The sequence below is a fragment of the Amphiprion ocellaris genome, chromosome 3, assembly GCF_022539595.1.
Source record: "Amphiprion ocellaris isolate individual 3 ecotype Okinawa chromosome 3, ASM2253959v1, whole genome shotgun sequence".
NCBI classification, from domain to species: domain Eukaryota; kingdom Metazoa; phylum Chordata; class Actinopteri; family Pomacentridae; genus Amphiprion; species Amphiprion ocellaris.
In genome coordinates this window covers 38,701,419-38,714,813 of record NC_072768.1, presented here as the reverse complement: position 1 = coordinate 38,714,813, position 13,395 = coordinate 38,701,419, and the positions used below count along the sequence as shown (strand labels likewise).

At 36.4% G+C, this 13,395-nt stretch overlaps 1 protein-coding gene across 1 annotated transcript in view; it reads left to right on the top strand.

Moving 5' to 3' along the window:
* The first annotated feature begins 685 nt into the window (after nt 1-685).
* LOC129348619 (uncharacterized) overlaps nt 686-13,395 on the top strand; it is a 51,259-nt gene continuing 38,549 nt past the window's right edge. Inside the window, exons 1-4 of the mRNA XM_055009428.1 lie at nt 686-1,923; nt 4,237-4,339; nt 4,497-4,636; nt 6,914-6,957. Of these exons, the coding sequence (XP_054865403.1) occupies nt 688-1,923; nt 4,237-4,339; nt 4,497-4,636; nt 6,914-6,957 (1,523 nt within the window). The 5' untranslated portion in view covers nt 686-687. The remainder of the gene's footprint in view (nt 1,924-4,236; nt 4,340-4,496; nt 4,637-6,913; nt 6,958-13,395) is intronic.

Here is a 13,395-nt window from a genome sequence, read left to right as displayed (position 1 = left end):
TGTCCCTAGAAAGTTCCTGTGAGTGTATATATATGAATGGATCCATGTTTCTACTAAAATACAGTCTTTGGTCTACATTTCACCAACTTTTGAGGATCTAACATCAGTAGAATCTGATATGTGGAAAGTTTGACCAGACAAGGTTCCAGTTTTTAGACATTTAGACTAAATGTTGATGTGGACTCACTGGTAGGAAACAGAACCTGGTGTTCATAGAGGTCTAGATGTTGGTGTTCATAGAGGTCTAGATGTTGGTGTTCATAGAGGTCTAGATGATGGTGTTCATAGAGGTCTAGATGTTGGTGTTCATAGAGGTCTAGATGTTGGTGTTCATGGAGGTCTAGATGTTGATGTTCATGGAGGTCTAGATGTTGGTGTTCATAAGGGTCTAGATGTTGGTGTTAGATGTGCAGAATTACAAGCTGCTTCATGTTGTCTCCATGTTGGAAATTTAACAACATGAGGTTTATATTGCCTAACTGAATGTTACCATGCAGATACTTGAAATAAGATAAGATAAACCTTTATTGATCTTTGTTGAAGCTGTATGACTTTTCTGACCAGTAAAGTTTGTCCAGCTGCAGAAAAAAACATGCAAATATTGTTTTTTTTTTTTTTTCAGAACAAGAATTACTGAACCACCATCAGCAACCAGAAGAGATTGAAAAGCCCATAAATGATGAAAATATGCAGATATGCCAGCTCACCACCAATATACCAAACCAAAAGTCTGATAAATCAGATGATCTCCAGATCAGCAGCGTTTACTGTTCAACAACTGCATCAATCGCTAAATTTGTACTTCTGGATGGATCTGTTGAACAAAATGATGAAGGAAACATAGAAGTGGGAGAAAATGGAGGTAAAGATGATTTGAAACAAGAAAACAACATAGAGGATGAGAAAAGACACACAGAACAAGAAGAAGATGGAAAACCCATGGCTAAAACATCTCAAACTGACATACGTGAGGATTGTGAGGGTTCAGGAAAGGATGCAGAGGAAACTAATAACCCTGAAACAGAAACAAAAGATAGAGGAGATACAGATGAAGTAAACGAAGGAGGACAGACATCAGAAACAGCAGAAACACTGATAGCATCCCAGACGACTGCTGATAGAACCACTGAACAGAGCTACAAACTGCAGGTCAACGACTTCATGGGCGATAAGTCGGGTTTGTCTGTCGGTGAGACTTCAAACTTCTCTCAACATCTCTCTCAGAACATGATAGAGAAGGTTTCTAGCCATGAGATCAGAAAAGACGGACATTCTCTCTGTTTGGATGAGCACCAAAGCGACAACCAGGAACCAAACTCTATCATTCAAGAGGTTTCTGGACTCCTGAATCAGTCCAGTAGCTCAGAGATGAATGCTGCACCGTTACCTGGTCGGTCAGATGTTATCCAAGAGTTGGAGATGAGTCGAGAACGAACAGAAACATGTATACTTACCGACAACACTACAGACACCAAGCAAGAAGATGAAATGTCTGATACATGTGTGAGAAAAATGGCCGAACTACACCCTCAAAGTCAGGAAACCTCAAAGCAGGAGGAGTCTGTGGTGAATGATGATAAAAATGGTGATTATGAAGGTCAGTCAAACATAGACAAACATGAAGACAAAGCCTGCAAGACCAGACAAACACCAAAAGATGCTGATGTTGATATCACCATGACTGCTGTGGACCTTGATTCTGGAAGTTGTCAGGATCATGTGAAGAGCAACAAAACAGAAGATTCAGGAGATGTAAAGACAACTAAAAGTGAAAAAGACCAAGCTTCTGGCAGCTCAAAACACCATGATCATCATCTGTTCAGAGAAACGCTGTTTGATGACTCTTTCCCCACAACTAAGACTTACAGGCCGTTATTTGACTGGAGCAAAACTAAATCTGATGTCCTTCAACAGTCAGTCCAGGTATGAACATTAAGAAGCTGAAACTTTACCTTTTGGTGCTCTTTAAAGGAGAAAATTAAATTTTTTTTGGTCTTTTTAGGTACACAAAATATGACAGCAAACAGTCACAAGATTAAAACCACCTGCCTTAATTCCAAATCGGGGTTTTTACATTGTCAGTGTGGATTTTGAAAGCCGACACACTGTTTGTATTCATGCTACAATACTATGCTTTACTCCTCATATTGTGACATAGCACAGGATTTCTGGAGATTTTAGAACTGTGACTTTTTACAGAATGTAGCACAGTGGGTGGGCATAGAATAGGATTTCTGGATATTTTAAAACTGACTTTTTATAGGATGTAGCACAGTTGGAAGAAATAGCACTGTATTTCTAGAGATTGTAGATCCACAACAATTTAGAGGATATAGCATAGGCTTTCTGGAGACTTCAGAGCTGTGATTTTTTTTTTAGCACAGTGGGTTGACATAGAGCAAGATTTCTGGAGATTTTAGAACTTCTAAATGTGTTTGGCCTCCATCAATGGAAAGCCTAGACACATCTGTTTATATTTATCCCACAATACTTACTCCTCAAATAAAACACATAAAAACACTCAGGTTTCCTGGAGATGTTTCTGAATAGCTGTGACTTTTTACAGGATGTAGCATAGTGGGCAGACATAGTACAGGATTTGTGGAGATTTTAGAACAGTGACTTCTTGCAAGATGCAGTGCAGTAGGTGGACATAGCATAAGGTTTCTTGAGATTTTAAAACTGTCTTTTTATGGGATATAGTACAGTGGGTGAACGTAATATTAGATTTCTGGAGATTTTAGAACCGCAACATTTTAGCGGGTATAGGATAGGATTTCTGGAAACTTTAGAGCTGTGACTTTTTACAACATATAATACCGTAGGCGGACATAGAGCAGGATTTCTGGAGATTTTAAAACTTCCAGCTGTGTTTGGCCTCCATCGATGGAAAGCCTAGACACATCTGTTTATATATTTATCCCACAATACTTCACATTACTCCTCTTATAAAACACATACAAACATTCAGGGTTCCTGGAGATGTTTCTGAATAGATGTGACTTTTTACAGGATGTAGCCAGTGGAAGGAGATAACACCAGGATTTGTGGAGATTTTAGAACTGTGAATTTTCATAGGATGTAACACAGTGGGAGGATATAAGACAGGATTTTTGGAGATTTTAGAAGTGTGACTTTTCACAGGATTTAGCATAGTGAAAAGACATAGCCCAAGATTTCTGGATATTTTAAAACTGTCTTTTTATGGGATATAGCACAGTTGGGGAACATAGCAATGGGTTTCAGGAGATTTTAGAAATGCCACAGTTTAGAGGATATAGCATAGGATTTCTGAAGACTTTAGAAGTGTGCCTTTTTACAAGATATTGCAAGGTGGGTGGACATAGCACAGGATATCTGGAGATTTTAGAACTATGACTTCTTACAGCATATAGCGCAGGATATCTGGACATTTTAAAACTGTCTTTACAGGATACAGCACAGTGGATGGTCATAGCACAGGATTTTTGGAGATTTTAGAACTACGACTTTTTACAGAATGTAGCACAGTAGGTGAACATAGCAGTGGATTTCTGGAGATTTTAGAACAACATTTTAGAGGATATAGCAACATAGGTGGACATAGAACAGGATTTCTGGAGATTTTAGAACTGGATTTTTACAGAGTAGCACAGTTGGAGGAAATAGCACTGTGTTTCTCGAGATTTTAGAACCACAACATTTTAGAGGACATAGCACAGGACTTCTGGAGACTTTAAAACTGTCTTTTCCAAGGTATAGAACAGTGGAAGAACATAGCACAAGATTTCTGGAGATTTTAGAACTTCTAACTGTGTTTGGGTTCCATTGATTACACAGCATGTACAAATCAATGCTCCTACAAAGTCCTGAAGTCTATTACTTCAACTATGACTCTTTAAATGATAATTATAAAGGTGTGGATGATGGAGAATCTCCTTGTAATCTCCTCATTTAAACTCTTCCCATTGATTGTCTACATAAGCAGCTATGCAGTGCATTCTGGTAGGATTTCATGAGACTGGGCGTTGCATTTTCCACCCGTCGTTTACATAAAGTTAAGGTCTATGCAACTTTATATTATTATTATTGTTATATACTCCTTATCACACTGGACTTAATTCTCTTTGTCCTTAGTAATGGGGAGTAGCATAAATTCCATGTTGCATTAAGCTAAATGTCGTTGCCGTCTTAACTTTTAAGTAAATGCTAAAGCAGTAGTTTCTTGTTCTGTTTTGTTTTTTTGTTTTTTCCCAGGGATCTTCTTTTTCGTCTGAGCCAAATCTAACTGATCCTGATGGATTCCTCAGACATCCTTCCTGCACAATCCCCGCATTCCTGAAAAGCAAGCACAGCAAAGGTGACACTAGCGTTCCCATTAAAACAGCATTATGCCACTGGAGTGTGGGAACGTCTCGCATAGTGAACTCATTGTCCATCCGTGTTCCTTACCCTCGCTAATCATCACTCATTCCTACTTTCTCGCCGTTCTTGCCGTCTCACCTCATTCCTCTCAGGCCCCTTGGTGATTATGAGGGCGTTGGATCTGCTGAATGCCTCCAGTGTCTCCGGGACGTCGGCTTCTTCCCCGAGGAAACGCCGGCAGGACGGATGGAAAGCAACAGAAGGGATGTACAGACAGACGACAGCAGATATGGTCAGTTATGAAGGAAGAAAGCTGCTCTAAGAGGCTTTAGAAGGAGGTTTGTTTGGTAAAGTCCACACTGTAAACACACTGTAAACTATAATAACCTAAATATGGAAGTGACAGGCAGCAGAAATAAAGCAGCCCAATGAGTTACATGATCCACTAACGACTTCTGATTGCACACTGTAAAAATATTTTTTCAACCATATTTAACTGATTTAAAAAAAAAAAAAAAAATAAATAAATATATATATATATATATATATATATATATATATATATATATACATATATATATAAATATAATTTTTTTATATATATATAATTTATTATTATTTATTATTATTATTATTATTATTATTATTATTATTATTATTATTTTACAGATGTTTGCGGTTATTTGATTTTTTTAAAAAGAATAATATGAATTTTAAGGACAGAAAATGGTAAATATTTTGTGATTTTTCATATTTTTCTTAGTTTTGTTAAATTACAGGTAATATCTAGTAAAATTACAGAAAAAAATATTAATTTGCACATTGACTATAAACCAAAAACAGGCCAAGACTAAAAAACCTGGAAAAAACATCAAAAATCTGCATTTTTACAAATATCTATTTATTTACAGTGTGTGACCGTAAAATTACACAGTTTTACTGTATTTAAAACTGCAAAAAATATCTTTGTTTTTCAGGTTTGCTGTTATTTGAAATCTCTAAATTACAGATAATATCCAGTAAAATTACGAAAAAAAGTTTACATGTTGACTGTAAATCAAAAACAGACCAAAACTGTAAATAATGTCCACGTCAAAAATGAGTATTTTACAAATAGTTGCTCTTTTACAATATGAGGTATTTCAATCCACAAAAATATTAGCATATTACAAATATTTGCTGTTATTTGATTTTTTAAAAATCAATATTAAGGAGAAGAAAATGGTAAATATTTTGTTATTTTTCATATTTTCCCTGTTAAATTGCAAATAATATCTAATAAAAGTACAGAAAATAAAGAAATAAAGAAACAGTATAAAGAAAGTATATAAAGAATAAATGTATTCATTTGCATGTTGACTTCAAATCAAAAACAGGCCACAACTGTAAAAAAAAATCTTAATTTTTACAAATATCTCTTCATTTACAATGTAAGGCTGTAAAAATACCAACTTCTGTATTTAAATCCACAAAAATGACATTGTTTTCCAGATACTTGCAGTTTTTGAATATTACAGGATTCTATCATTGACAAACGTGTTTTCTGTCACCACTGCTGCCAGATTTTCATCCTATTTTTCCTGGATGTTATTGTTTTACATTGCATGATCTCAGCTTTCAGCGCTGTGGAGAGTTTAATTTCAGCAGCCGAAGCTCTTGTCCAAGTTCGTTTCATCACAGCGAGGCTAAAACATTGTTCTGCGTTACAGTTTGACGATGAACAGCAGGAAACGTCACACAACGACCGTCATAAAACATTTTCTTTATCAAATAAACTCTCTCGAGGTCACTTCTGCTCCACAGGTTGTGAACTTCATCATTTTATGAAAATGTGTCTCGCCGGACCCCCGGGGGAAATTTACACCAGAACTCAATGAATTTGTCTTTTATTTCAACCTGACGTCCTCATTAAAGTGCTTTTTTTTTTTTTTTTTTTTTTTAAACATTTCTGTTCTCCAGATATTAGAAGAAACACAGAATATCTGACAGAGATTTCAGAAGGCTAAAGGTTTCTGTGATTAACTGATGGATGTTTCGCTCGTAGACGTCCAGACAGACGGAGAACGGATGACCTGTGGAGGAAAATCTACCTAATGATGCTTTGGTTGCCTCTCCTCTCTCACTTACTCAGTCTTTATCTGTCTGCTCACTCTTTTTCTATCACTTCATCATTTGTCTCTCACTCACTCTTTCTTTTTGTAGGAAAAAACATCCACTTTCACTTTCTCCCTCTCTTTTGTCACCATCTCCGCTCCGTCACTCTGCTTTTATACAATCCAGGTGGCAGCAGTTGAGGGAGATAAAGCGCAACAAGCCTCGGGAAAAAGAAAAATGATTCATTTTTGTCTCGGAGCAGCAGAAACGTCACTCAGAGTTCAGTCTGGTTCTGGATGCTGTTACATATCAATGTGCTGCTGCATTTGTTTATCACTCAGCGTTCGTTTTTATTTTCCTCCTGAGGTTTTTAAAGCCTGAGAAACAATCAGACCTTCTCTTTACATGTAAAATATCTCACAAACTCACCTCTGAGTTGTGCTAATTTAGATTTTTCTTGTTGTTTTTTGCACAGGACGGCAGAGTTCCCACCTCCTGCAGCAAACGGTCGTCATCAGAGTGAGTACATTCAACCACATGTAGAAAACCAACATACTTTAAGCCAGAATACGTGATTAAAACCACAAAATACAAACTTTGCCATTATCTACTCACCAAATACTGCATTCCTACACATCCAAGTTGCATTTATGTTATCAAAGTAATGTTTTCTCCCTGAAAATTCAAAATAATAACAAAAATGTCAGCTTTGAAGGAGCAATAATTTTGTCGGGCCCATTTTTTGAGTTTGGTGTAAAATTATGTCAATTTTTCCTTCTTTCTTCTGCTTTCTTGTTTTTCCAATGCACATGAAGGAAATAAGCACGTGTATACCAAAAACATTTGTAATTGCAGCAATTTCTGGGAGAAATGGTGTATTTTCTGGAAAAATTCCAGGAGTGCCAATAATTTTGGCCATGACTGTATCGAAAGACTGGGTTAGGGTTAGGGGACGGCCCAACACTCCGTTAGGGTTTGAGTTAGGGAAGGGATTTTTTTGGGGCTACCATTGATTTTAGCCATGAACAATTCTGTAGTTTCAGCTGATTCATTTGGTCGTCCAGAATGAGGTTTGTCCATGACACTGCCTGGTTGTTTAAACTTTTTATCCAGCCAAGTGGAATCCTCCTTGGATGATGTAATTAAATTCATCTGCTATCTTTGGACATGTCCATCCCTCACGTCCACTGAGAAGTACCAGTTCAACTCTTTCTTCATTCAACAAAGCCATATTTAATCTGTGGAGGCAAAATGTTATAGTTAATGAGATTTCCTGTGTCCAGACTTTAGGGACACCCTAGTTTAATATCAGTTTCTCCTTAAACCAGGTCTAGCAGAGCTTCTACTTCAGCTGCAGGTCCTAGTTCAGAGTCAGAATTGAGCTTTTCTCAGGACAGAGAAGACCAGCAGTCATCGTTCAGAGCTCAGATCTCCAAAATCGAACAGTTTCTCAACACCGAGAGGCTCCGTCTGCCCAAAAGACGCAGAAATGAGAACTGAAGCGGTAAAAGTCCCTGTTCTTTCCTACTGTTGGTAGTGACGTTACAAAAATGTTGGTTTGAATCTTCAGAAAAACTAACTTTACAATTACATTTTAGTCTCTTTTGTTTGAAAAGTTGTAAGACTCTGAGTTGTGACGAATTGTGCAGGAGTTTCTAGTTTTTGGGCAAGTTTTTGGTTCACTTTTATGTGTCATTTGGGTGTAAAACTGCACTGTGGTTTTTGTCCAATTTGTGTGTTTATATGCAGGTAACAGAAGAAAATATTTATGTTTTTATATTTATAAGGGTTTATTTGAACAGTTGTTGTGTTTAAATTCATTTAAAATGTCTGCAGCATAAAAAAAAACTAACATTTGGATTTAATTACACCATAAAGTTGTCGGTTCTATCAGTTGTTTTCCATGTTTTCTGCATTAAATACTTTTCTATGTTATTATTAAACAGCAAATTTGGTTCTAACCTTAAATGTTCCTATATTTTGACCACATTAAAAGCACATTACAATAATGTGACACAGCAAACCTGACGAACAGCTGGTTTTCCTTCATAGCCACTGAAATTTATTGAAACAACAAACAGGATCCGTGTGTTTTATCGGATTTCCTCAGTCCGTCATGCATTTGACAGCAAACAGCTGCTAAGCAAAGAGCCGGAGCTTGTTGCTGGTTTAAACGATTAACATGCTAATTAACGGTAATTAACCACCAGGGCTGGTGTCTCAGAGGAGCTCTAACCGTGGAGCCACCTTTGGTCCACGTCAAGTCGTTTCTGCTGCTGTCGCTTCAATTACAACTCGGGACACAACTGGTCCAACTGTGTTAACACCAATTAGCAGAAATTAGCAAAAACAGCAATTAAGACAACAATTAGCCTAACCCCAATTAACAAAGAATCAATTAGCAAGGATACAGACCAATTAACAGGTTCTAACGAGCCTCTCGTTAACTTTATGTTCCCTCTGAGGATGACGAAGGGAAGAACACACAGATACTGGATTCCCTTCAGTTTTACTGTATGTTCTGTAAAATTTAGGTTTGGATTCCTTCTAAAATCCACCTTGTGATTTTATCTCCTGCTGTTTTACATTCAGAGCTTCATAAGAGTCCAAATGAAGATATATTTTACCAAAAAATGCTAAACGTGCTTGATAATTAATCCTTTACTACAGTGATTATGTTAAATACCAAATGAATATAGAATTATATTGATTTTGTGTATTTAAAGACATTGTAAGCCAATAGTTTGACAGTAGAAGATAAATTTGGTATCAGCCTCAACCCTCTGAACCCCAAAACTCCCCAGAGGGTTTGAGAAACATGTTTTTCTAAAACAAATTTCCAAAATTACATTATTTATAAGCCAAAAATCGTAAAAAGTCAAGGAAGATAGCTCAAAATTGACTCAAAATTGTGATATTTCCTAAAAATTTGACAAGTCGGATTTAAAAACTTGATAAAAATAAACTATATCTATATTCTTTAAAAAAAAAAGGATAAATTTTGAGCACCTCAATGCATCTGAGACCCAGAAACTGGTTGAACTGCAGGCAGTGTTTCTACAGAGAGACTGAGAGGAAATTCAAAGCTACTGGATGAATAAATAAATGCATCATGGCTCAGAAACAGTGAACAGAGGAGCAAGTTGTTGGAGATACATTCAGCATGGAGAAACATCTTTCTACAGATGAACAGAGTAGAGAGAAAAAGTCTGGAGAGGCTGGAAACATTGAAACAGACGTGTTCAAATTACCCCCAGTTTTCCTTCTAGTACTGATAACACTTGTAGGTACTTAAAAAACTGTTTCTATAGATGTCTAGTAGATGGTTGCATCTGGTTGTTCTTGGATTAAGGAGCTTTAAGGAGGTTGGATGAATAAGTGGTAGTCGTAAATATATTGTCTTCAGTCAGATTCTTCATAGAAAGGACAGTTACCCTACAAACTGATCTATTATAAGGCTGATTAGATTCTGTATGTCTTACTGACACCTTGCAAAAACCACCACTTTTCAGCAAGTTAGCTACTCAGGAACAAGTTGTTGGAAGATACATTCAGCATGGTGAGACATCTTTCTACGGCTGATGAGCAATAGAGTGAAAAATGCAGTTTATAGAGTTTATAAAAGTGATAATAGATTTAGTCAAATAGCCTATTTATGGAAGGTGGAGTCCCCAATTTTCTTTCTAGCATTAATAGCACCTGTAGGTACTTGGAAAAGTGTATCTATAGCTAATTGGCTTCATGGCTGATGGCTGCAACTGGGTCTTTTTGAATTAAAGGGATTTAAGCAGGTTGGATGAATAAGTAGTGGTAATAAAAATAGTGTCTCTGGTCACATTCCTTCTGGAAATGACAGTTATCCTACAAACTAATCAATTATAATGCAGATTTTGCGCTGTTTGTTGGACTGATGGACAAAACCCCCAGTTTTAAGCTAACCATCTAACTTTGACAACTTTGTGATTTATTGTGAGCTCTGTCACAAGACTACACTGGAAAAAATGCCCCTCTCAACACAAGAAAAAAAAGGAACTTGTACCTTGAAATAAGTGAACAAATCTGTCAATAGAACAAGTGAAAAATGGCTTGGTAAGGTTTCTTGAAATAAGATATGATATTTAGAATATTGAGATCTTAAAATTAGCTGGGAAACTTATTTTAAGCTACATATTACCAGGAATGTCAAGCTTAGGTGCCTTAAAATAAGCCAGATATGCTATTAAAAAAAACACTCAAAAATAGATTTTCCCTTTCATGTAACCTCCTAATTTGAGATGTATTAACCCTCCTGTTGTCTTCATTTATGGGCACCAAAAAATATTGTTTCCATGTCTGAAAAACATCTAAAAATTCAGCAAAAAAAATTCTCCAAATTTCTGAAAATTTACAAAACCTTCAGGAAGAAAAATCTGATAATTCCTTAAAAGTTTCCCTTAAAAGTTTTTTTTTTAAAAAAAATCCCCCAAATTTGGCAAGAAAATTCTTGTAAATATTTTTAAAAAATGAGTAAAAATCTCCAAAAAAATCCTAAAAATATCTAAAGTGATTCCATATATATCAGTAAAACTTCTAATATTTTCTTTAAGAACATTCACATAAAAATCAACCAAAATCCAGCAAAATTTGCTGGATTTTGGTTGATTTTTATGTGAATGTTCTTAAGAAACATTTTTAACATTTCTTTTTTTCCACCAAAAAATGTTCAAAGATTTCCCAAAAATGTAGAAAATGTGGACATCAGAAGTTTCACTGTGAAAATACTTTTCTCCACATTTTTAAACTTTAAAACGGGTCAGTTTGACCTGCAGGACGACACGAGGGTTAAACTTATTTTGAGTTTTCTTGTAAAATTCAACTCAAAACAAGATCATTTCTAGATTGTTTGACTTAACAAGATATTTAAGATGCATTGTCTTAAAACAAGTCCCTCCATCTGCTGAAATGTCTCTTGTTAAGTGAATTTATCTTAAATTGAGTGGGATGAGACATTTTGACTAAAAATAAGACGAACAGACTTGGTAAGGTTTTGATTTTTTGCAGCGTATGCTTTAAGGTTTAGCTTCGAACAGCCCTCTATTTATGTAATAATCTCCTAATTTGATAAATACAGCTTTTTAGCTCTACCCAGACCTTTAGATGTCTCTAAATGTACCTTCTGCCCTTTGTGGTCATTGCGGTCAGTCGTCGGTGATTCTATGGATTTGACAGTAACTCAGTGGTTAACCAACATTTTCCAGTTCAGACTTTTAGCTATGCTGAAAACCTACCTCTGTCCCAAAGACTTTAAGAAAGTTAATCATGATTTATTACTACTCAGTAATTCTTTGTTTGTGGATGTATCGTCATAGTCTTTTTAGCATCTGGTACAACATGCATCTGCTTGTCTTTTAACAGGAGGTAGAAAGTGTGATCATTTAACATCAGTATATTTAGGACTGATTTGAAGATTTTGTTGTTTGCTTTTAAGGTTTTTAAATGGGTTGGCACCAACTAATTCTACCCTGATTAAAGAACTGAGGTGGAACAATCAGATCCTCTTCCATCCAAGCTTAAAAATAAAGAAGTAGGTGCTTCTGATCTCAGTTTACCTTTTCATAGAAGACCCATTTAGACTTTAGAAACCTTAAGTGACAGCTGTTCTCGCTGGCATTCGATGGACCCCAACTTAATCTGTTATTGCGTTGCGTCTTCGATGTCTAATTCCATTGACATTTTCTAGCATGATGCTGCTTCTAAATTAAATGGTTATTGTTTGACGCCATGGTAGCAGCACTGATGGCTCATGGGGCTCATTGAACCTTGTTTGCTAGCAATTAGCTTCTTTCTTGACTTTTTTTTTTAGTCATCTTCACTGGAACAAATTTGCCTCGAATAGGTCAACTCTGACAACATCCCTCCATAGATTAGGGTCACCTTGGTGGCTAATGTTTAAGAACTCTCTAACCTTTTTTTTAATTGGGTTCTGTGATTGTTGATATTGATCTAGAAAGAAAAGAGGCCTCTACTACCTCGAGCTTTTCACTAATATTCTGCTCACGCGCTGAAATTAAACAGCTCACATTTTGAAGGTCTCCGCTTGGTCCATCTTACTATACTTACTGATAATGAATCCGACTGAATGTTAATGCACCCATAAAGAAATCTGGAGCGTTTGAGTGGCTTCGCCCACCTCTGCTGACCCTTATCCTTACTGGGAGGACGGGAGGGGAAGGGGAGGAGAGCCGGGGGAGGCCAGGAATATAAAGGAGTTAATTTGAATACACTCACGCATGCAAACACCTACGCTTTCTGTATTTCTATCACATACAGTTTGGGTGCACGGCCTCGGTTATGAAGTGCTGGTGCTTTGAAACAGTCAATTACCTTCTGTCTAGGGAGGATACCTGCTGTTAATTACTGCTCAGTGTTTTATATGGAGAGTAAATAAAGAGACCGCTGACATTCACATTCCATCAATGCGTCCCCCGGCACACACTGTGTTGGATGTGATGTTAAAATAACCCTCGGAGGTGGACGCTGCAGGAACAAAACATGTTGGACTAGACTTGTAAAAAGCGCCTATAAAAAGTATTCATCCCGCTGTGGAAGTTTTCCACTTTTATTGTTTATTAAACCATCATGGCAATATAAGTTGGATTTTTTTTTTTTACAAGAATTGACAAAAAAAAAACTCTCCTGTCAAAGTGAAAACAGATTTCTACAGTGTAAGGTCATTTGATTAAGAATATAAATTCTAAAGTACGTGATTGCATCAGTGCTCAACATAAGTGCTGCCAATTATTTCCAGAAGGGATTGTAGTATAAAGACACCTGTATCTGGAAGGTCCAATCACAGTCATAGAACTACAGCATGAAGACTAAAGAACACTCGAAGAAACTCTGAGAAAAGGTTGTTGAAAAGCATCAGTCAGCACGATACAAGAACATTTACCAAACATTACATTACCAAACATTTAC